At 37.5% G+C, this 21,958-nt stretch overlaps 1 protein-coding gene across 1 annotated transcript in view; it reads right to left on the bottom strand.

The window, feature by feature from the left end:
* Positions 1-21,958, bottom strand: part of LOC127839852 (multiple epidermal growth factor-like domains protein 8) — a 69,137-nt gene that overhangs the window by 8,140 nt on the left and 39,039 nt on the right. The window contains exons 19-29 of the mRNA XM_052368242.1: positions 20,402-20,688; positions 19,230-19,374; positions 17,941-18,130; positions 17,362-17,522; positions 15,080-15,245; positions 13,722-13,860; positions 12,560-12,691; positions 8,029-8,167; positions 6,230-6,443; positions 5,783-5,994; positions 582-828 (exon numbers count right to left, since the gene is read on the bottom strand). Coding sequence (XP_052224202.1) covers positions 582-828; positions 5,783-5,994; positions 6,230-6,443; positions 8,029-8,167; positions 12,560-12,691; positions 13,722-13,860; positions 15,080-15,245; positions 17,362-17,522; positions 17,941-18,130; positions 19,230-19,374; positions 20,402-20,688 — 2,032 coding nt within the window. The remainder of the gene's footprint in view (positions 1-581; positions 829-5,782; positions 5,995-6,229; positions 6,444-8,028; positions 8,168-12,559; positions 12,692-13,721; positions 13,861-15,079; positions 15,246-17,361; positions 17,523-17,940; positions 18,131-19,229; positions 19,375-20,401; positions 20,689-21,958) is intronic.

Raw genomic sequence — 21,958 nt, 5'->3', positions numbered from 1 at the left:
CACTCAAAATGTGCAGCTCCATGAGATGCACATGCATGCCAAATATCAACTTGCTATCTGCAATATTGCAAAACTTTAACCAAGGATAAAGTTTTCCACAGAATGACAGACAGACAGACAGACAGGCCAAAAACAATATACCCCCGATCATTCGATCCGAGGGCATAAAAATGAGAATTAGTGTTTTCAACATTTTTTTTTTTCTAAGGTTAAACCCATAGAGCTGCATAGGGAAACTAACTAAATGTTGCATTTAATAAACAAATCAACATTTCATAATTTTATGGAATTTAACCCTTACAGTGCTGGAACCGAATTTTGAAGGCCTTTGCAAACAGTTTGGATCCAGATGAGACGCCACAGAAAGTGGCATCTCATCTGGATCCAAACTGTTTGCTATTCTGATAGTATTCTTTGAAAAAAATCGAAGAAAATGCTGATTTTAGAAAGTCAGCAGACGACATTTTTGCAGACTACAAATTTCCCAGCATGCAAAGGGTTAAGGCAGTCATTTGGGAAAATAATATACTTTTTGACATTGAGAACGGGGTCGAATAATGGGCCCACAAAAACACACTGACCAGTAAACACGCTGTTCTTCTTCGCACACATTTCCGAGTGTTCCGGCCCGCTGAGTGTCCCCGGTGAACAGACCCCAACCCCGTTCTCGCCCCCGTGCGCGCACCAGCCGCAGCCTGGGGCCCGTCTACAGTCCGCACACTTGGTGTACGTTGAGCAGGGGGCGGGGCATCTGCCTGGCTCCCCCTGGAGGAGTGTCCCACACACCCCACCCAGGCAGTGCAGGGACGTGTAGGCCGGGGGTATGCACTGTAACACAGCATTCACGTGTGAGTATTGATTTATTTGTATTTGAACCTGGCTCTGGAAATAGTAGATAGATTAGCCTGCAGTCTGCACAGGCTAATTAGGGACAATACTTTCTGCTTAACTTTTTTTGCTACAAAGAGACCTGCTCCAAACAAAAAATACCATAAAGCTGAAAGTGTCATAATGATTAGCCTGTGTTGCTGCAAAAGCTTATCTTAGACAACACTTTACACACATGCAATTAACTTTGTTTTCCCAGACATTTGTATTTGTTCTTTGTATAGACCTGTAGGCACGCAGGGAGTGTAACTAATTTCATTTACATTTTAGTATAACTTTATTGCCACTTTGTAGTGACATGTATGCTGAATACATGCCTTGTAACAGAGCCTATTGTACAATATATTGTTTTTGTATTAATTTATTTCCACGTTTTGAGTTCCTTTCCATATTGTGATGTTTATCTTCTGATTTTATTAGACTGTGGTGTGATTGTCTCAATCTTAATTAAAAAATAGACTGGACATTTTGTACCGCCACATTTTACATGGTACAGGATCACATGACTTTGTGGGGTTCACAATTAAACGTTTATTGTATGTACCGGTAAACAAACCGGTCAGTAGAGCTTTTTTCAAATAACTTTTATTTTTATTTTTTTTAAGAATTTCAACTAGTGCATAAAATAAAGTTTGGTGCTGCTTATGGAAATTAAATATGCATCAGAATTACTTTATTTTAAAAAGCCAGTGTTCTTGGCCAAAGATATGATGTGCACAGCATTCATTTACAGGGTTATGCTGCACAGCATTCATTTACACAGTTTTGCTGCACGCAACGTTAAATTTTGGCACTGATTTCAGACGTAATGAAGGATTTATTCTTAAATCTTAAAATATTGGCACAAACTCCAATAAAAACTGTCTGTTATGCACTAAAGATGTTTGCAAATATATTTCAATAAATTGACTTATTTGCAAAATAAAGTACTTAGTGGTGTGTTTACATTCTGTCCAGTCCGTGTGTAAACCCCTGTGAACCCTGTTGATCGTAAACTATGTTTAAGACCAGAACAATAACAAAATTCATAACAAAGTAGTCTATTTTAATATGACAGATATAATGTAACTAGTTCCTCATTGAAGTATGTTCATATATGACTTTTTAAATTGATACCCATAATTAAACATATAATTGAATAATTAAGTATGCACAAATAACAAGACCTGTCTCCATAGGATGACATATGCCCCCGATAAACGCTTTGAAAGAAATTATTTGCATTTTTCGAAAACTAAACGCATTTTTCGAAACCTAAACACGGACCCTAAGTTTAAGGTCAAGGTCAAAGAGGTCAAAATTAATGTGCATATGGAAAGGCCTCGTCCATATACACATGCATACTAAATATGAATGTTACATCTGAATCCACATAGAAGTTATGAGCATTTTTCGAAACCTAAACGCAAAGTGTGACCGACAAAAGGACTGACAGACGGACAGTGTGATCACTTTATGCCCTCCTTCGGGGGCATAAAAACTAGAGTGGTCACAAGGTTTTATCTCAGATTTGACCAAGTGACCCAGTTTTGAGACACACATGTGGCCCAGATTAAAACTCGGCCTGGATTTTGTCGAGATAAACATTCTCCATAAGTTTCAACAAGATTGGAAGAACAATGTGGCCTCTAGAGTTGAAACCAGCAACAAGAGGGCCATGATGGCCCTGAATCGCTCACCTGACTCATTAAGATCAGATGAAAACTATGACCTCTATTGTCTACACAATGTTTTTCTATGATTTGACCTAGTGACCTAGTTCCTGACTCTAGATGACCCAAATACAATCCCAATCCAGATTTCATCAAGATAAACATTCTGACCACAGTTCATAAATATTGGATGAAAACTGTGACCTCTATTGTCAACACAAGGTTTTTCTATTTATTTGACCTAGATTTTTACCCCAGATGACCCAAATACAATCCCACCCAGATTTCATCAAGAATTCTGACCAAATTTCATAAAGGTTGGATGAAAACTGTGATCTCTATTGTCTACACAAGGTTTTTCTATTATTTGACCTAGTGACCTAGTTTTTGACCCCAGATGACCCAAATAAAATCCCAACCCAGATTTCATCAAGATAAACATTCTGACCAAATTTCATAAAGATTGGATGAAATTTGTGACCTCTATTGTCTACAGAAGGTTGTTCTATTATTTGACCTAGTGACCTTGTTTTTGACCCCAGATGACCCAAATACAATCCCAAACCGGATTTCATCAAGATAAACATTCTGACCAAATTTCATCAAGATTGGATGCAAACTGTGACCTCTGCTGTCTACACAAACAAATTGTTGACAGACGGACGCACGGACACACGCAGGCACGCACAACGGACACCGGACATCACACGATCACATAAGCTCACTGTGTCACTTCATGACAGGTGACCTAAAAATATGTGTCGGAGATAAACATGAACAGTTGTGGTTAAAATCCCATAGAAACAAGGGCTGTTTGTAAAACATGCATGCCCCCCTATATGGGCTATAAGTTGTAGTAGCAGCCATTGTGTGAATACGTTTTTTGTCACTGTGAATGGTGGTGGTGGTGGTGGTGGTGGTGTAGTAGTAGTAGTAGTAGTAGTAGTAGTAGTAGTAGTAGTAGTAGTAGTAGTAGTAGTAGTAGTAGTAGTAGTAATAGTAGTTGTAGTAGTAGTAGTAGTAGTAGTAGTAGTAGTAGTAGTAGAAGTAGTAGTAGTAGTAGTAGTAGTAGAAGTAGTAGTAGAAGTAGTAGTAGTAGTAGTAGTAGTAGTAGTAGTGGTAGTGGTAGTAGTAGTAGTAGTAGTAGTAGTAGTAGTGGTAAAAGTAGTATTAGTAGTGGCAGTAGTAGTAGAAGTAGTAATAGCAGACGTGGTGGTGGTGGTGGTGGTGGTGGTGGTTGTGGTAGTAGTACTAGTAGTAGTAGTACTAGTAGTAGTAGTAGTAGTAGTAGTAGTAGTAGTAGTAGTAGTAGTAGTAGTAGTAGTAGTAGTAGTAGTAATAGAGTAGTAGTAGTAGGTGGTGGTGGTGGTGGTAGCAAAAGAAATAGTAGTAGTAGTAGTAGTAGTAGTAGTAGTAGTAGTAGTAGTAGTAGTAGTAGTAGTAGTAGTAGAAGTAGTAGTAGTAGTAGTAGTAGTAGTAGTAGTAGTAGTAGTAGTAGTAGTAGCAGTAGCAGTAGCAGTAGCAGTAGCAGCATTACAAGACCAATACTTAAGAATGATCAAATGGGAAAAGGTAACATAGCACCAGCAGTAAATATGGGGCTCATTTACAGGTCAGATTTGGAATCTCTGCTGTAAAATGAGATTCTGAATGAATTAAAGGGAGGCAAATCTGTAATAAAAAGAACATGCATTAACCTTAGTTGTTTCCCTTGTTTGAACAATGCTAAATCCTTAAAAGTTTGGAAAGAATTGGATGAAAAATTTGGACTTTATTGCATAAACACCATTTTCTCAATTCAAGGGGAGGTAATTCTGTACTTCATGGACCAATAATGCTCATTTTTTGTAGGGTTTGTGTCCTCATTGATATAAAGACACTGTGCAAATTTGGAAAGGATTGGACAAAAAATGTGGAAGATTTTTGAAAGTTTTCACAAAATAGGCAAAAACGAATAAACATGCAAAGTTCAACGAGCTCCTGCGGCCATGTTTTTTGACGAATAAAATATCTTTGAACAACATTTTCAGGGGAGCCCTCAAAGGTCATCCCTGTGAAATTTTTTGAAAATCTGATGAGCGGTTTCTGACAAGAAGATTTTTTAAGGTTTTTACCATATATGGTCATGGCGGCCATCTTGGTTATGTGATCAAATTTTTTTTAACAATTCTTTTGTCCCATGACCTAGGGATGCTCCACATGAAATTTAGTTGAAATTGGCTCAATGGTTTAGTAGAAGAAGATGTTTACAAATTTGTATACGGACGGACGGACAGACGGACGGACGCCGGACGCTGAGTGATCACAATAGCTCACCTCGAGCTATCGCTTAGGTGAGCTAAAAAGTTGACGACATGCACTGCACATAGCACACCTGAAAACTATGGACCCCAAACATATGGTGATCCCAATAGCCCAATTTGAGCACTCAGCATATCCTGCTCAGGTGAGCTAATAAAAAATATTGTATTAAGAAAAATCTCATTAAAAAAACTTTCATGTTTACTTGAACAGGAACATATCATGTCTTGATAGCCAAACAGGCTTATCAGCCTCATCTGCAGATAGTAATATAAGGGGATGAATAATGCATAAATGCACAGTGTAACTGACGCTATATTCAGCTAAGTATAACTTTATTGGTCATGTGTATTTATATGTACCCTGCTCTGTAACAGAGCCTATATAGACATGAGACTATTCTTGTATTTGCTCCATGTTTAGAGTTTCTTTTTATATTTAGATGTTTATCTACTATCTAGGACCACATATTAACACCAAAACAATATCAAAATTCAAACAAAGATCTTTATTTTGATATTACAATAATGATGTCCGCAGTAATAGTATGTAAACATGTGACTTAGTTCATTCATACCAATATGTAAACATGTGACTTGGTTCATTCATACCAATATGTAAACATGTGACTTGATTCATTCATACCAATATGTAAACATGTGACTTAGTTCATTCATACCAATATGTAAACATGTGACTTAGTTCATTCATACCAATATGTAAACATGTGACTTAGTTCATTCATACCAATATGTTAACATGCGACTTGGTTCATTCATACCAATATGTAAACATGTGACTTAGTTCATTCATACCAATATGTAAACATGTGACTTAGTTCATTCATACCAATATGTTAACATGAACTTGAATGGTAATGGACGGATAATTCATAAAAGCAAACTATATACACACCTCTGCAAGGGTTAAACTGCACTCACCTCTGCAAGGGTTACACTCCAGTAACACTCAAGTGAGCCGCCCTCCGACCCCTTTGACCCGAGACACGTCTCACACAACTTGTGGTCCTGGCAGGGGGCGGGGCAGTCACCAGGCTTGCTGATCACCGTGGCAACGCTGCCGTTCCTGAACGATTGGTACATCTGGGGCAAGCAAGTCCAGCCTTGAGATGGGAACAATGGTCCTATTGTTTCTGAAATAGGGAACGATTGGAATACATCTGGGGCAAGTATGTCTCGGTTAAACGATCCTATTGTCTCTGCAAGAGGGAGAAAAAGGTACTATTTTTTTGCTAGATGCAAAAATTCATGGTCAAATTGTTTCTACAAGAGTGATAAATTTCAAACTCCACCTTTTTATTGTGCCCCCTTAGACACAAAATAATTCTGCCCCCCCCCCCCCCTCCTCAGTTCCTATGACAAACTCACGTCTGGTAATCCCCTTGGTCCATAGGCAGTCTTTCTCAAGGCAGCGTTTGCAGGTGGAGGCCAAACATGATTTCACTGGGCAGCCAGGCTGAGAAGGGGACACCTGAGGGACTCCTCCCTTGATCTGGAACACGTCGCAGCCGTGGTTGTTGCTGCAGGTGGACCCGCGCTTGATGCATCGCCCGATCAGGCAGTTACTGCACCATTTACAGGTCTGTAACCATCATGGTAATATTATCGGAGTAAGCAATTACAGGTCTGTATCCATGGCACTATTATAGGAATAAGTAATACAGCAGTTACTGCAACATTTTCAAGTCTGTAACCATGATAATATTATTGCATTACTCAATGATGCCGTAATATTTTCTGGAAACACAGGTGGTTAGCGTGTGGCTATGATATTAATTAGTGAAAACATCATTTTGAATGATAAATAATCATATTATAACGAAAAATTAACTTTTCTGAAAAAAAAAAAATTTCACTATCAAATATATATATAACAAGGTATGCAACTCAAAATCAGCCCAAAACGGGGTGCATCGCTTTGAACAGCCATATCTTCATCAATTGTGCAGCGATTTTCACGATCTCGGTCTTATTCAACGCAGAAATGAATTTCCTTTCTGGAAATGTATATGTCTTGCAATATTTTTACAAATGCTGGGTCAACGTTTAAGAAATAACACGATACACAACACGCATGACCCAGTTGACAGTGATCATGTATTCTTTATGAATGAAATCTCCAGTTGTAAAGACACACCTCCGCATTGGACCAATGAAATCACTCGTATGTTTAAAATGTCAGTTAGTTGAAATGTATGTAAACAAAGGTTTCAAACGGCGCTGGACAGTTAGTCTTGATGCAGAATGTAACGACAAGAACGGTAATAATGTTTTTTCATACGTTTTATTGAATTATGGTATCGAACTACATGAACTTTGTAGGGAAGTTGCCCTTTACTCCGTGAAGATTTCAGTCTTAAAGACAGCATGATCACTGTCAACTGGGTCATGCGTGTTGTGTATCGTGTTATTTCTTAAAAGTTGACCCAGCATTTGTTAAAATATTGCAAGACATATACATTTCCAGAAAGGAAATTCATTTCTGCGTTGAATAAGACCGAGATCGTGAAAATCGCTGCAAAATTTATGAAGATATGGCTGTTCAAAGCGATGCACCCCGTTTTGGGCTGATTTTGAGTTGCATACCTTGTTATATATATATTTGATAGTGAAATATTTTTTTTTTCAGAAAAGTTAATTTTTCGTTATAATATGATTATTTATCATTCAAAATGATGTTTTCACTAATTAATATCATAGCCACACGCTAACCACCTGTGTCTGGAAACAGAATCAACAAGAGCTGTGTTTGTAGAACACAATGACCCCTTCTGCACTTTGAAGTTGCATTGACATAACTTTACTAAACTTAGTAGAGGAAAACTAGAAAATGTTACATACCAAATATTAAAACCATGACAATTGTTGTTTCAGAGAAGATCATTTTGGAAGTTTACATTTTTACAATGTATTTTAAACTCTGGTCAAACAAGAATCATTCCTGTGAAGTTTCAATAAAATCTGCAGAGCTATTCAAAAGGAGCATTTGTCAAAAGAAAAAATTAGCACACACACTGACTGACGTACATGGTATTCAAAAAGTTCCCAATGAGCACTGAGAAAAATTGCATGCCAGAAATAAGTCAGGGTTGGCTTGAAAAGTGGAAACAAATTTGTATTGTTATTTTTTAGCCAATAGAGAACAGCATTATACAATAGCCACATACCTTCGGTGCGTTCTTAAAATATGGATATGTTGCCACGCACTCGGAACAGTTCATGATTCGTTCACAATCCCGGTCCTTGTGGTGATTTTCATCACACACTGAGGCTGCCCCCTTGTGCATGGAGACATACGGACCCTCCCTGAAGTGTCATAGGCACAATATGAACCCCCCCTCTGGGAAAACGGGGTTTAATGCATGTGTGTAAAGTATCGTCCCAGATTAGACTGTGCAGTCTGCTTTAATGCATGTGTGTACAGTATCGTCCCAGATTAGACTGTGCAGTCTGCTTTATGCATGTGTGTACAGTATCGTCCCAGATTAGACTGTGCAGTCTGCTTTAATGCATGTGTGTACAGAATCGTCCCAGATTAGACTGTGCAGTCTGCTTTTACGATTTATTTGTTTAAAGGAAGTCTCTTCCTAACAAGAATCCAGTTTAAGTGGAAAGTGTTGTCCCTGATTAGTCTGTTTAAGTGGAAAGTGTCGTCCCTGATTAGCCTGTTTAAGTGGAAAGTGTCGTCCCTTATTAGCCTGTTTAAGTGGAAAGTGTTGTCCCTGATTAGCCTGTTTAAGTGGAAAGTGTCGTCCCTGATTAGTCTGTTTAAGTGGAAAGTGTCGTCCCTGATTAGTCTGTTTAAGTGGAAAGTGTCGTCACTGATTAGTCTGTTTAAGTGGAAAGTGTTGTCCCTTATTAGCCTGTTTAAGTGGAAAGTGTCGTCCCTGATTAGTCTGTTTAAGTGGAAAGTGTCGTCCCTTATTAGCCTGTTTAAGTGGAAAGTGTCGTCCCTGATTAGTCTGTTTAAGTGGAAAGTGTCGTCACTGATTAGTCTGTTTAAGTGGAAAGTGTTGTCCCTGATTAGTCTGTTTAAGTGGAAAGTGTTGTCCCTTATTAGTCTGTTTAAGTGGAAAGTGTCGTCCCTTATTAGCCTGTTTAAGTGGAAAGTGTTGTCCCTGATTAGTCTGTTTAAGTGGAAAGTGTCGTCCCTGATTAGTCTGTTTAAGTGGAAAGTGTCGTCCCTTATTAGCCTGTTTAAGTGGAAAGTGTTGTCCCTGATTAGTCTGTTTAAGTGGAAAGTGTCGTCCCTGATTAGTCTGTTTAAGTGGAAAGTGTCGTCCCTTATTAGCCTGTTTAAGTCGAAAGTGTCGTCCCTTATTAGCCTGTTTAAGTGGAAAGTGTCGTCCCTTATTAGCCTGTTTAAGTGGAAAGTGTCGTCCCTTATTAGCCTGTTTAAGTCGAAAGTGTCGTCCCTTATTAGCCTGTTTAAGTGGAAAGTGTCGTCCCTTATTAGCCTGTTTAAGTGGAAAGTGTTGTCCCTTATTAGCCTGTTTAAGTGGAAAGTGTCGTCCCTTATTAGCCTGTTAAAGTGGAAAGTGTTGTCCCTGATTAGTCTGTTTAAGTGGAAAGTGTCGTCCCTGATTAGCCTGTTTAAGTGGAAAGTGTTGTCCCTGATTAGTCTGTTTAAGTGGAAAGTGTCGTCCCTGATTAGTCTGTTTAAGTGGAAAGTGTCGTCCCTTATTAGCCTGTTTAAGTGGAAAGTGTCGTCCCTGATTAGAATGTTTAAGTGGAAAGTGTCGTCCCTTATTAGCCTGTTTAAGTGGAAAGTGTTGTCCCTTATTAGCCTGTTTAAGTGGAAAGTGTTGTCCCTTATTAGCCTGTTTAAGTGGAAAGTGTCGTCCCTTATTAGCCTGTTTAAGTGGAAAGTGTTGTCCCTGATTAGTCTGTTTAAGTGGCAAGTGTCGTCCCTGATTAGTCTGTTTAAGTGGAAAGTGTTGTCCCTTATTCGCCTGTTTAAGTGGAAAGTGTCGTCCCTGATTAGCCTGTTTAAGTGGAAAGTGTCGTCCCTTATTAGCCTGTTTAAGTGGAAAGTGTTGTCCCTTATAAGCCTGTTTAAGTGGAAAGTGTCGTCCCTGATTAGCCTGTTTATGTGGAAAGTGTCGTCCCTGATTAGCCTGTATAAGTGGAAAGTGTCGTCCCTGATTAGCCTGTTTAAGTGGAAAGTGTCGTCCTGAATTAGCCTGTTTAAGTGGAAAGTGTCGTCCCTGATTAGTCTGTTTAAGTGGAAAGTGTTGTCCCTGATTAGCCTGTTTAAGTGGAAAGTGTCGTCCCTGATTAGTCTGTTTAAGTGGAAAGTGTCGTCCCTGATTAGTCTGTTTAAGTGGAAAGTGTCGTCACTGATTAGTCTGTTTAAGTGGAAAGTGTTTTCACTGACTAGTCTGTTTAAGTGGAAATTGTTGTCCCTTATTAGCCTGTTTAAGTGGAAAATGTTGTCCCTGATTAGTCTGTTTAAGTGGAAAGTGTCGTCCCTGATTAGTCTGTTTAAGTGGAAAGTGTCGTCCCTTATTAGCCTGTTTAAGTGGAAAGTGTTGTCCCTTATTAGCCTGTTTAAGTGGAAAGTGTTGTCCCTGATTAGCCTGTTTAAGTGGAAAGTGTCGTCCCTGATTAGTCTGTTTAAGTGGAAAGTGTCGTCCCTTATTAGCCTGTTTAAGTGGAAAGTGTTGTCCCTTATTAGCCTGTTAAAGTGGAAAGTGTTGTCCCTTATTAGCCTGTTTAAGTGGAAAGTGTCGTCCCTTATTAGCCTGTTTAAGTGGAAAGTGTCGTCCCTTATTAGCCTGTTTAAGTGGAAAGTGTCGTCCCTTATTAGCCTGTTTAAGTGGAAAGTGTTGTCCCTTATTAGCCTGTTTAAGTGGAAAGTGTTGTCCCTTATTAGCCTGTTTAAGTGGAAAGTGTTGTCCCTTATTAGCCTGTTTAAGTGGAAAGTGTTGTCCCTGATTAGTCTGTTTAAGTGAAAAGTGTCGTCCCTGATTAGTCTGTTTAAGTGGAAAGTGTCGTCCCTTATTAGCCTGTTTAAGTGGAAAGTGTTGTCCCTGATTAGTCTGTTTAAGTGGAAAGTGTCGTCCCTGATTAGTCTGTTTAAGCGGAAAGTGTCATCCCTTATTAGCCTGTTTAAGTGGAAAGTGTCGTCCCTGATTAGTCTGTTTAAGTGGAAAGTGTCGTCCCTTATTAGCCTGTTTAAGTGGAAAGTGTTGTCCCTTATTAGCCTGTTTTAGTGGAAAGTGTTGTCCCTTATTAGCCTGTTTAAGTGGAAAGTGTCGTCCCTTATTAGCCTGTTTAAGTGGAAAGTGTCGTCCCTTATTAGCCTGTTTAAGTGGAAAGTGTTGTCCCTGATTAGTCTGTTTAAGTGGAAAGTGTCGTCCCTGATTAGTCTGTTTAAGTGGAAAGTGTCGTCCCTTATTAGCCTGTTTAAGTGGAAAGTGTCGTCCCTGATTAGTCTGTTTAAGTGGAAAGTGTCGTCCCTTATTAGCCTGTTTAAGTGGAAAGTGTTGTCCCTTATTAGCCTGTTTAAGTGGAAAGTGTTGTCCCTTATTAGCCTGTTTAAGTGGAAAGTGTCGTCCCTTATTAGCCTGTTTAAGTGGAAAGTGTTGTCCCTGATTAGTCTGTTTAAGTGGAAAGTGTCGTCCCTGATTAGTCTGTTTAAGTGGAAAGTGTCGTTCCTTATTAGCCTGTTTAAGTGGAAAGTGTCGTCCCTGATTAGCCTGTTTAAGTGAAAAGTGTCGTCCCTTATTAGCCTGTTTAAGTGGAAAGTGTTGTCCCTTATAAGCCTGTTTAAGTGGAAAGTGTCGTCCCTGATTAGCCTGTTTATGTGGAAAGTGTCGTCCCTGATTAGCCTGTATAAGTGGAAAGTGTCGTCCCTGATTAGCCTGTTTAAGTGGAAAGTGTCGTCCTGAATTAGCCTGTTTAAGTGGAAAGTGTCGTCCCGAATTAGCCTGTTTAAGTGGAAAGTGTCGTCCCGAATTAGCCTGTGCAAACTGCAAAGGCTACTCTGACACAACACTTGATGCACATATATTAAATCCTGTGTGTGTTTTTCAGAATGAGGTTCATATTTATTATTGAACAGATAGAAGGCAATAGGTACAATGTTGTCAGCCTTGTTGCCAAATAAACCTTTCCATTCTATTTTTGTTTTCCTAGGGTTGCTTGCACAATCATTTGAGTAAATCAATGTTCAATACAGCCTAACGATGCTGTTTACAAATGAAAAGCACATCCACAAGTGGTTTACTAAAAACATGACAAAGAAGTATATTTTGGGTGATTGAAGTCACACTGTCATTTCCCATGCTATATGGCATGAAATAAGTATATCCAAATTCCAGAGTTTTTTGAAAACCCTATTATGCCCAGTACATTTATTTAAAATCGACAATTTAACAGAACCCAGGACTGTGGGACAAAAATGAGAGGTGAAAACCATAATTTTTATTTCTCATAAAGGAATTTCAGTTTGAAATATAAGCAGTGAGAACTTGAGCTAAACAAGCATGTGCCATTATCAATATTTGCAATTATACAAAAGAATAGTTTTTTATCAAAACCATTTTTTTTGGTGACAAACGACAAAATATTCAAAGTATTATAGCTAAGACTATTCCAGTTTAGTTTTTAATTTGCAACATTACAACTACAACCATTCCCTTTTTGGAGCACAACAACTTTATTATGTACCTAGAGCCTGTTTTTGTGTTCTACCTGGCAATCGGAGGGACCTTATCAGTTGAAAAACAGACGGTTCTTTCCACGTCACGAATTCTCAGAATGGCTGCACTACAGCCCACCACGTTTAGGCAAGCCGGAATGGATAAGTTAGCTGCACTGTACATCCTGAAATAATTAAAAAGCATCTTTTAAAGTTTAAATGTTTCAATTTGGTAGATATTACTTTAAAGAATTAAAACATTACATTTCAGCAGACAGAGAACATTGGTTTTCCAATAGAAAATTTTGTCTGGAAATGTAACTTCTGAAAAAACTTAGTATTTTTACTTTATTTATTTGTAATTAGCAGTTTTATAAATACTGGCCTACGAGAACTTTTACCATTTTTACCAAATCTTATATGAGATGAAAAGGAATGAAGGATGAATTGATGCTTCCATTAGAAAAGTTTGATGAAATGGACACCAAGCAGTGATTAATTGACATTAATTTAAGAGGTCACAGTAGTGTAATGGATATGGTGTCCCCATAGCGAGCGGAAGGTCACAGGTTTGTTTCCAGGTGTTTTTTTTTCCACTCTTTGGGAAGATAGCCCATGGCTTTGGAATTGGGAACTTTATCAGCATTTTCATGAAATTGGGAAAATAAATTCATTAGCCTTTTTATTCCAAAGGAAAAGTCCACTGATTAGGGAAATACTAAATTTGATATAACTCTTTCTAATCATTCAAATTAAAAGAACAAAATCATATAATACTTTGTTTGATGTAATTGAATTAAAATCAAGATAAAATACACATAAAACACTTCTTTCTAAAAAAAAATATTTTTTTTTTTTGGAAATTGGGAATGTTTGCCACATTTTGGGAAAAAAGTATACTTTTTGGGATTGGGAACATAGCCGAATTTTAGCTATAAATTCGGGCTGAAAAAAAACCCCTGGTTTCCTACCGTAGGAGCGTTCTTAAGATTTCCCCTTTAGACACCAAGTACTGGTTCTAGTCCCATGAAAAGGACTCAAGAACGTTTCAAATAAGCCTTAGGCTTTCTATGCAATGGAACATAAATTAATAGGTTTATACTAATTGCAAAGCTTTAGACTGGAGCAGTGTATACTGTTATACAGTGCATATTGAATAAAACTTTCATTGCTAAGCTGCAAATAAAATCCATAATTGAAAGAGCGCTTGGTTACCCGCAAATGTCTTCAGGTATTTTCAGCCTGTACATGTTGCCTTCAATGTTGGTTCCGATGCCTCCAAATATGTACAAAGAGTTGTTGTAGATGACTGAACTGGCGGAAACTAGTGAAGAAATGTGCATACCTTCCTCATCTGTAAGGGAAATAAATAGAACTTAACTACAGCTTGTAACAGTAGCATTGAATGATAATATGTAGCATGTTGCACTAGTAATAATCAAGTCATAGAAATTCTAATGCTCGAAAGAGTAAAAACTATAGCTATTTGAATCATAGCATTAAAAAAAATTCACATGCACAAGTATATATCACCAGTAGCACAATAACTGAATGCAAGTTTGAAGGTTTCGTTTAAAAAAAAGGGAGTGACTTTGTCAGACAAATTGAATATCCTCACAACACAGACTGATTTCCATGGTATATCCCCTTACACTTTATTTTTTGGTCTTTTTATATTAAAACAAGAGATGTGTTTGTCAGAAACACAATGCCCCCTACTGCGCCTTTTTGATAAAAATATTATTATATCTCTTTAAAAAATATTACTTCTCTTGGGAAAATGATCTGTACCTGCCAAATGATAAATAGAAATTATCTCCCTTTAAAGCTTGTTACTTCCCTTGGATTTTTTTAAAACTTTTACCTTGAAGGATGACCTTGACCTTTCACCACTCAAAATGTGCAGCTCCATGAGATACACATGCATGCCAAATATCAATTTGCTATCTTCAATATTTAAAAGTTATGGCCAATGTTAAAGTTTTCAGACAGATGCCCAGACGGTCTGACGGAAAGTTCAACTGCTATATGCCACCCTACCAGGGGCATAAAAAGGTGAAAAAGCACACACTAAAAAAATATCTTAGAAAATGTTGTTTTCTTTAAAGATCTTCAATTAAAATGAATAAAGAAAGTCAATATCCACACTTTCATTAGTACTGTGCATCATTTACAAAATGCAATAAATGAATAACCTGATATAAAAATTATATCAAGCACCTTTGTATCAGGCCAAGATCTGCCTAGAAGCATGATAAAACAGCATCGGGAACTTTCAGTATTGATTTCAATAGGATCCAGTAAAACGTGCATTTTTATTTTATAATTTCTTGTCGTTTATAGAAAATATCAGTGATTTATACAAATGTAAGTGGTATTTAACAGTTGCAAACAGTGACAAATAGAAGTATAAAATATCCATATTTTAAACTGTTTTTTCCTTTTTCGTATTAACTCTTTCATTCTGACTCATGACTAAGCAACTGTTGAACATATTAATTTCTCTGATTACTATTGAATTAGAACCAGTACTCTACCAAACGATGAAATTTACACAGCATAGTAACTCTTACCAGCCAATGGAATCTGATGCCAGTAATTGCAGCGGTAGTTGTAAACAAATAGTGAGTTCTGGGGTTCATGGTGTTGGTCGTAACCCCCGACAACAACCATGTAATCCTTGAAACCTTGGGCCATGTGGAAGTACCTGTACAGTGCCCCATCCAGTGCAAATGTTAACTACAATGAGCAACATGGAATTGTGTTGTTCGCTGTGGTAACATGTTAAAATACTTGAGCCTCAATCTGGGAAAATGGGGCTTAATACATGTGCATAAAGTGTCATCCCAGATTAGCCTGTGCAGTCAAAACACTTTCTCACTTTAATGGTATTTTTTGTTTAAAGGAAGTGTCTTCTTTGCAAAAATCCAGTCAAGGCGGAAAGTGTCATCCCTTATTAGCGTGTGCGGACTCCACAGGCTAATCTGGGATGACACATTACGCACATGCATTAAGGCTTGTTTTCACAGAGCAAGGCTCACCTTTTTGTGTTAACTAATGTCCTCTGTATATCATGCACTTTGCTGAAATAGTTTTATTATAAGAAACAATCGATATTATTATTTAACAAGGCCATTGTCAAGCAATATGGTCCCCTACCAGCTCTACCATTGTCAGAAATTCCACCATTTTCAGATTTTTGTTTGTTTGTTTTTTGGTTGCCATAGCAACCACAATTTTTGACGTAGGAACAAAATGAAATGACGTGCATAATATCCATATTGCCATCTATCCATGTTGCTAGTTTCATGAAAAAATATTAAGAACTTTTAAAGTTATCGCAGGATCCAGAAAAGTGTGACTGACTGACTGACTGACTGACTGACAGACAGAGCACAAACCATAAGTCCCCTCCGGTAAAACCGGTAGGGGACAAAAAGTTAATTGAGTTCTTTTTTCTTGGTGATAGCATGTTTGTTATATGCTATAGTCTGGTTGAGTCGTGGGTAATTTTCATAAAGTTGTTACATCACAAATATTTTATAAATATATGACCATGAATCATAATGAAAACAATTATTAACCTTTCTTCTTTAAGATGTGTTGCTTTTTTCCAAATGTTTATCGTCTTTAAACATCAAAATAATCGACTGTGTTGATAGTGTCAAACTACCATCATGAAAGTAAGCTTCAGGTTGATTCGTGGGTTCTGATTGGCTGCCAGAATTTAAAGATTTGCATACTATAAATAGCCTTTAAACTGACCTTGCAGGACAGGTTAATTTCTTGTGAAAAATGTCAACAGACGATGTAGCATGGTAAATACTCATAAAAAAACAATTTTGTGTTACTTTGAAACACTTTATGAACAATACATAAATGAGGAAATACTTCATTAGGACCTATCAAGTTATGATGAATTACACCATTTACTTGTTTTTGACGCATTTTTGATCGGAAAAAAATGGTGACCGTGTCAACACATTTTTCCATAACGTACTGCATCATGTGCGAACGTTCTATCGCGAGATTTCACGCGATTTCTATACCCACGAATCAAACAGAACCCACGACTCAACCAGTAACAACCATACTTCACTTCTGCATTTCTCTATTCCATGCATGTAAAATTAAATGGTAACACTTTGTTTTGTCTTATGGCAATTTAGACAAATTGTCATCAGATACCGCATCATTTTGATCAACAAGATAGTTTTAAACCTATTTATTTGTTTTAAACCTTTTTATCTAAGCTTGATTCCATCAAAAGGCTTATAAAGGTAAAACAAGTACTTGGTGTCTTTGGTGAAGATCTTAACAACTCCCTCATTAGGGATCAAACCCGTGTCCTCCTGGTCGCTTTGCGGACACCACATCCACTACGCCACACATAGATTGAGGTTGGAAGAGCTTATACAACTAGAATTTATTTAGAACAGTACTTTCTTTGGTTTGCAAAACGCAATATCGCCTTGCTTAGTATGCCATATTAATATATTTCCATTACGAAAAAGACCAACAGTATACATTTTCTGATGCACTTGTTTTTTTTAAGGAAATACGTAAATTGTCTACCTTTATTTGACTACAATAGTATGAACACTGCAGAAAATATGTTTGTTATTGCACAATTGTGTGTTTTTTTGTTATTATTTTAGCTAAAAAAATAATGCTTAAGAAATATTGATAGATCTTGCCATGTCCACCAAGTACAAATTCTTCTCAGGAAACAGACTCATTACTTCTTTAAACAATCAGCTTACAATTCAATCAAGATGATATTCAAGGGTTTAAATTGAAAGAACTTCGTACATAGCCTATGTATACATATTTTTTAATTGAATGAACTACATACGTCGCCAAGATCTGGCTGCAAGATACTCCAGGAGTTTGTCTCTATGTCGTATGTGAAGAGATACTTTGACACTGCAAAGCGCTCATCTCTGAACACATGACCTCCGTATACGTAGACCGTCTTCGAGGTTGAGTCATACACTGCACTGTGACCGTATATACCTAAAAAAAATGCAAGCAAAGTTTATGAACCAATTGTAATTTACATAAATCAATACATGTGTTTTACAATTTATAAGATACAAGAGTTGGGTTACTTATTTTATTTGTTGTATGCGAAATATGTCTGTATTAGATGTAAGTAATTAATTCATCAAAAAGACCCCAAAAAAATCTCAATCAATAAATAAGTACTTTCTTTACATAGATTGTATTTAGACATACAAATATGCAACCAAAATAAACAAACCGGTGAGCTTTGCATATTATCATCGCTCAGTATTAGGTGTCAGCATTAGTTGTCAGCATCAGTTGTTTATTTTTCTATTGTACGTTTTCACACCATGAAAATTCCAAATTTGCTGGGTATCTGAAATCGCTTTAAAATCACTGCAAATTGACCCAACATCCCAAAACATACCAGTTGGCTTTGCCCCAGTGACGTTATCAGTGCCATGCCTCTCCCAGACAGTGGGGTACGGGTAGGTGTCGTAGACATACACCACGTCGTTAAAGTAGTCCTCACTGGAGAATCCCCCTATTATGACCAGCTTGCTCTCATTGGCCATGGTCATAGTGTGACCTGCCACTGGGCTCACCCAAATTGGCTGCTGGATACATATAGATATGCAGGGTTGTAAGCATACACAAATATAGTACAAAGGGATAAAGATATTGCTGACATGAATGAAAGCATAATACCCTTTTATGAGTCTTATAAATCTGCTCATGCTCATTAAAGTGAGCTTATCAAAATAGAACTTATATCTTAAATCCAAAATTCCCATATACAAATCCTGAATGCCAATATATCGCAATTTCCATTTACATAGCCAAAATTTAATATACAAATTCACATTCTCATTTTCAAATGTCAATACCCATTTACAAATAGTACTCCTAACTACAAACCCCCACTCTCTTTGGCATATGATTATTTTTACAAACCCATATTCTTATTTACAGATCCCCACACTTGTAAGCAAATCCCTATTCATTTCTCAAAATCCCTACCATTTTCAAATACCTTCCCCTATTTACAAATCCCTGCTATTTTTCACAAAGCCCCATTCCCAGTAACAAATACCACTGCTATTTACAAATCCCTATAAACTTCTCCAAAGTCCCATTTCCACGTACAAAGCCCCCACAATTCCACTCACACAAGGGCCAGTCCACTTGTGGGCATCGATGACAAACTTCCACATCTCCTTGCTAGTAATGTGCCTCAAATGAGACCATGCCACGATTCCCATTTTACAAATCAACATTTATTTAGACCCTTCCAATTTAAATATTCCAATTCCCATAAATTAAGTGCCATTCCCATTTACAATTTATTTAGACCTGTACCCATTACAAAATTTCCTATTCCCATTTACAAATCGCCATTCCCATTTACAAAAGCACAATAACAAATATTTAAATTTACAAATACCCACTTTTATTCACATATACCATTCCCATTAAAAAAAACACTGCTCTTAACAAAACCCTATTCATTTTTCCAAAGTCTCATGCTCATTTACAAATCCTCACTCCTATTTAGAAAGCCCTACATAATTTTCCAAAGTCCAATTCCCATTTACCAATCACAAATCCTATTTAGAAACCTCTATTATCGTTTAAAAAGCAACATTACTATTAACAAATACCATTCCAATTTACTAATCCCCATTTCCATATATAAAGCCCCACAATTTCACTCACGATAGGGCCGGTCCACTTCCGGGCATCAATGGCGAATTTCCACATCTCCTTGCTGGTCTCATGCCTCTCATGGGACGCGGCCACCAGACCACCAAAGATGAAGAAGATCTTCTTACTCGGAATACAGGACGCTGCATGGAAGTACCTGCATATTAATCAGAATCAGAAGCTTTTATCAACATTGTACAACCTGGAGTCTATAATCTTAAAAATTGTATGACAACTTCAAATTATAAAATTCCCCCCAATGGTGCAAAAAGGTACCATCTAATTTGCCTTCTAATTTAAATGTCCCAAGGTACCTTATTGAACAGTTTATATGTACATTCCACAGATTTATTTCACATACCGTGACAGTTTCAATCCACTATTGGTGAATCTTCATCAGACTGTGACTTCGCGGGAAGTTGGAAATAACAAAACACTCCAGTGCAGTTACGAACCATATAGCTAGGCACAACCATGTCATTGACTGGGAGGGGGGGGGTTAGTTTTGGATAGGGAAAACAACATCGCACTCAGAAAACTTAGGGAATAGGTAGCGATAGGCGGATGATGAACAGAGACGAAGGGGGCTACCAACTGAGCCCCATCTACAGGCCTTTGTTTACAGCTGGGAAACAGTCCCGCAGTAAGCCCGCCCTGTGACGTACAATTCTTGCCACTCACAGTCTGATGAAGATTCACCAATGGTGGATCGAAACTGTCAGGGTATGTGAAATAAATCCTTGGAATGTACATATTAACTGTTCAATAATTTCCAAAAACATTCCTAATGAATTTCTTTTGAGACCCAAGGTACCTATTTGCATTAAGGGGGCCAATGCAACATGTATGGCAATAAGAAACATAAGCTTTTAATATGGGGGAAAAAAGTCTTTTTAGTTTTGGCATAGGACTTCATAAATTGGAAACCTGGAGATTCCATGTACTATTTAAATCAGAATACCATGTGTGAAATTTGCCACTGTTTTAAGTAGATAGATTAGATAGAGTCAATATTATTTAATGAAAGTTAATATTCTACACATTACAAATTTCCCATGAGCTTTTTTAACAACACAAAAAGAACAACAAGAGAAATAAGCTGAAAAGAGGTAGAATCTATTTGATAAAATTTGAACACAGTGTAATTAACTTACTCCAAAAAAAAAAAAATCAGCACATTATACCTAGGACTCGGAGGTTCGCTAGAAACAGGCTTTATTTCAGTCCAAGTCCCGACTCGAAAGTCAAACTCCCAGATGTCGTTGAGGAGGCCATACTTGAGTGACCTCCCACCAAACAGGAACACGCTTGTGGTACAGTCAATGAGCGTATGCCCGTACCGAGGGACTGGCCCAGCTCCCGTACCGCGCACATCAAACGGGACGCTGCCCTCGGGTGGGCCCACAGAATACCGGGTGATGTGGTAGGACACTGAGCCAATAGGGTGGTCACTCTGACAGGCATTCAAGGTCTACAAGGTTAAAGGTTTGGATTAAGAGTCTGTTATGATTACTTGTGCATCTTTAACAAACATTCACATTAACCCTATAATCACTGGGATATAAGTCGACTGTTTACACTCCGCACAGTGTGAGCAGGCCTCGACACTAATGGTGTCCTGGGAACCCGAAGACACCAGATTTTGGCGAGGGTCACTAGTTCTTTCAAGCTGGGTGATCCTCCGGGAACCCTAAATTTATTGAACTACTTTGTATTGATTGACTATTTGAATCCGCGTAATTATCTTTTATTTCTTGCCGTGTTTATAAGAAGAACTTCCGAAATGGTAAGTAGTGTATTTTTAATATCTCGGACCAGTTACTATGTCCGTTAACTCCGCCTAAGAGCTACTGTTTTGAATGAATTTCACAGCAAGAGGCCAATATTGATTTTTCCAGCTGTCAATCAAATTCTTCTTGGAAAGCGCATCAAACAATTAGCTCTCAGGCAGCCGAATACACACTGACCCCACGTGAAACTGTATCAAATAACTGTACATTTCACAGATTATTACTGACCTTATCTCAACGAATGTAGCACTGTAGATAAAGCATAATTAACTATTTTTTTTTTAGTAAGAGAAACAGTTTCCACATAAAGAAAAGCTCTACGATATTCTACCAAAATAAAAGATATTAGCGACCTCTGCGCTAAGAAGTTTTATTCAGCAATTAAATATTAAAGTCCACACTATCCCTGAGGAAGAATGATGATGAAGTCTCATTTTGGCATGATTTTCATCTGTACATGAAAAACACGAGAAATGTGTCTTTGTTGCTCGAATTTTCTTAACTTTCCGTGAATAATTAAATCTGAAAATGATTTCGGATAACACATTTAATTATACGCATTTGAAAATACTAAAATTGAATAATGCTTTTTGTTATACAAATGTTCAAAACACATAATGCAATAAGTAGGTAAATAACGTGTTTTGAGATTGCCAAACTATGCATACATATAGGTCTACATGCATGAATGACCTGACAAGTTATATCACGATCCGGAATAAAGTGTACTCGGTAAAATTTAAAGAAAGACGCGTTTTTATTCTCTTAAATTCACTTTCACTTTCGCAAACTTTTCTGCAGGAGGTTTACGTAACATTTTAGATTGACAATTACAACTGAATGAATATTGGAAATAAAAATGTGTACTAATATGCTTCTTATCTTGAATAGATCTATGCTTCTAATCTTGTTCTTATTTGCCCTTATGCTGTGCGTCGAAACAGGAGGAAT

The sequence above is a fragment of the Dreissena polymorpha genome, chromosome 7 (assembly GCF_020536995.1).
Source record: "Dreissena polymorpha isolate Duluth1 chromosome 7, UMN_Dpol_1.0, whole genome shotgun sequence".
Classification (NCBI taxonomy): Eukaryota; Metazoa; Mollusca; class Bivalvia; order Myida; family Dreissenidae; genus Dreissena; species Dreissena polymorpha.
Note: the sequence above shows the minus strand (reverse complement) of the source record. Positions and strands in the feature narration are given on the sequence as shown.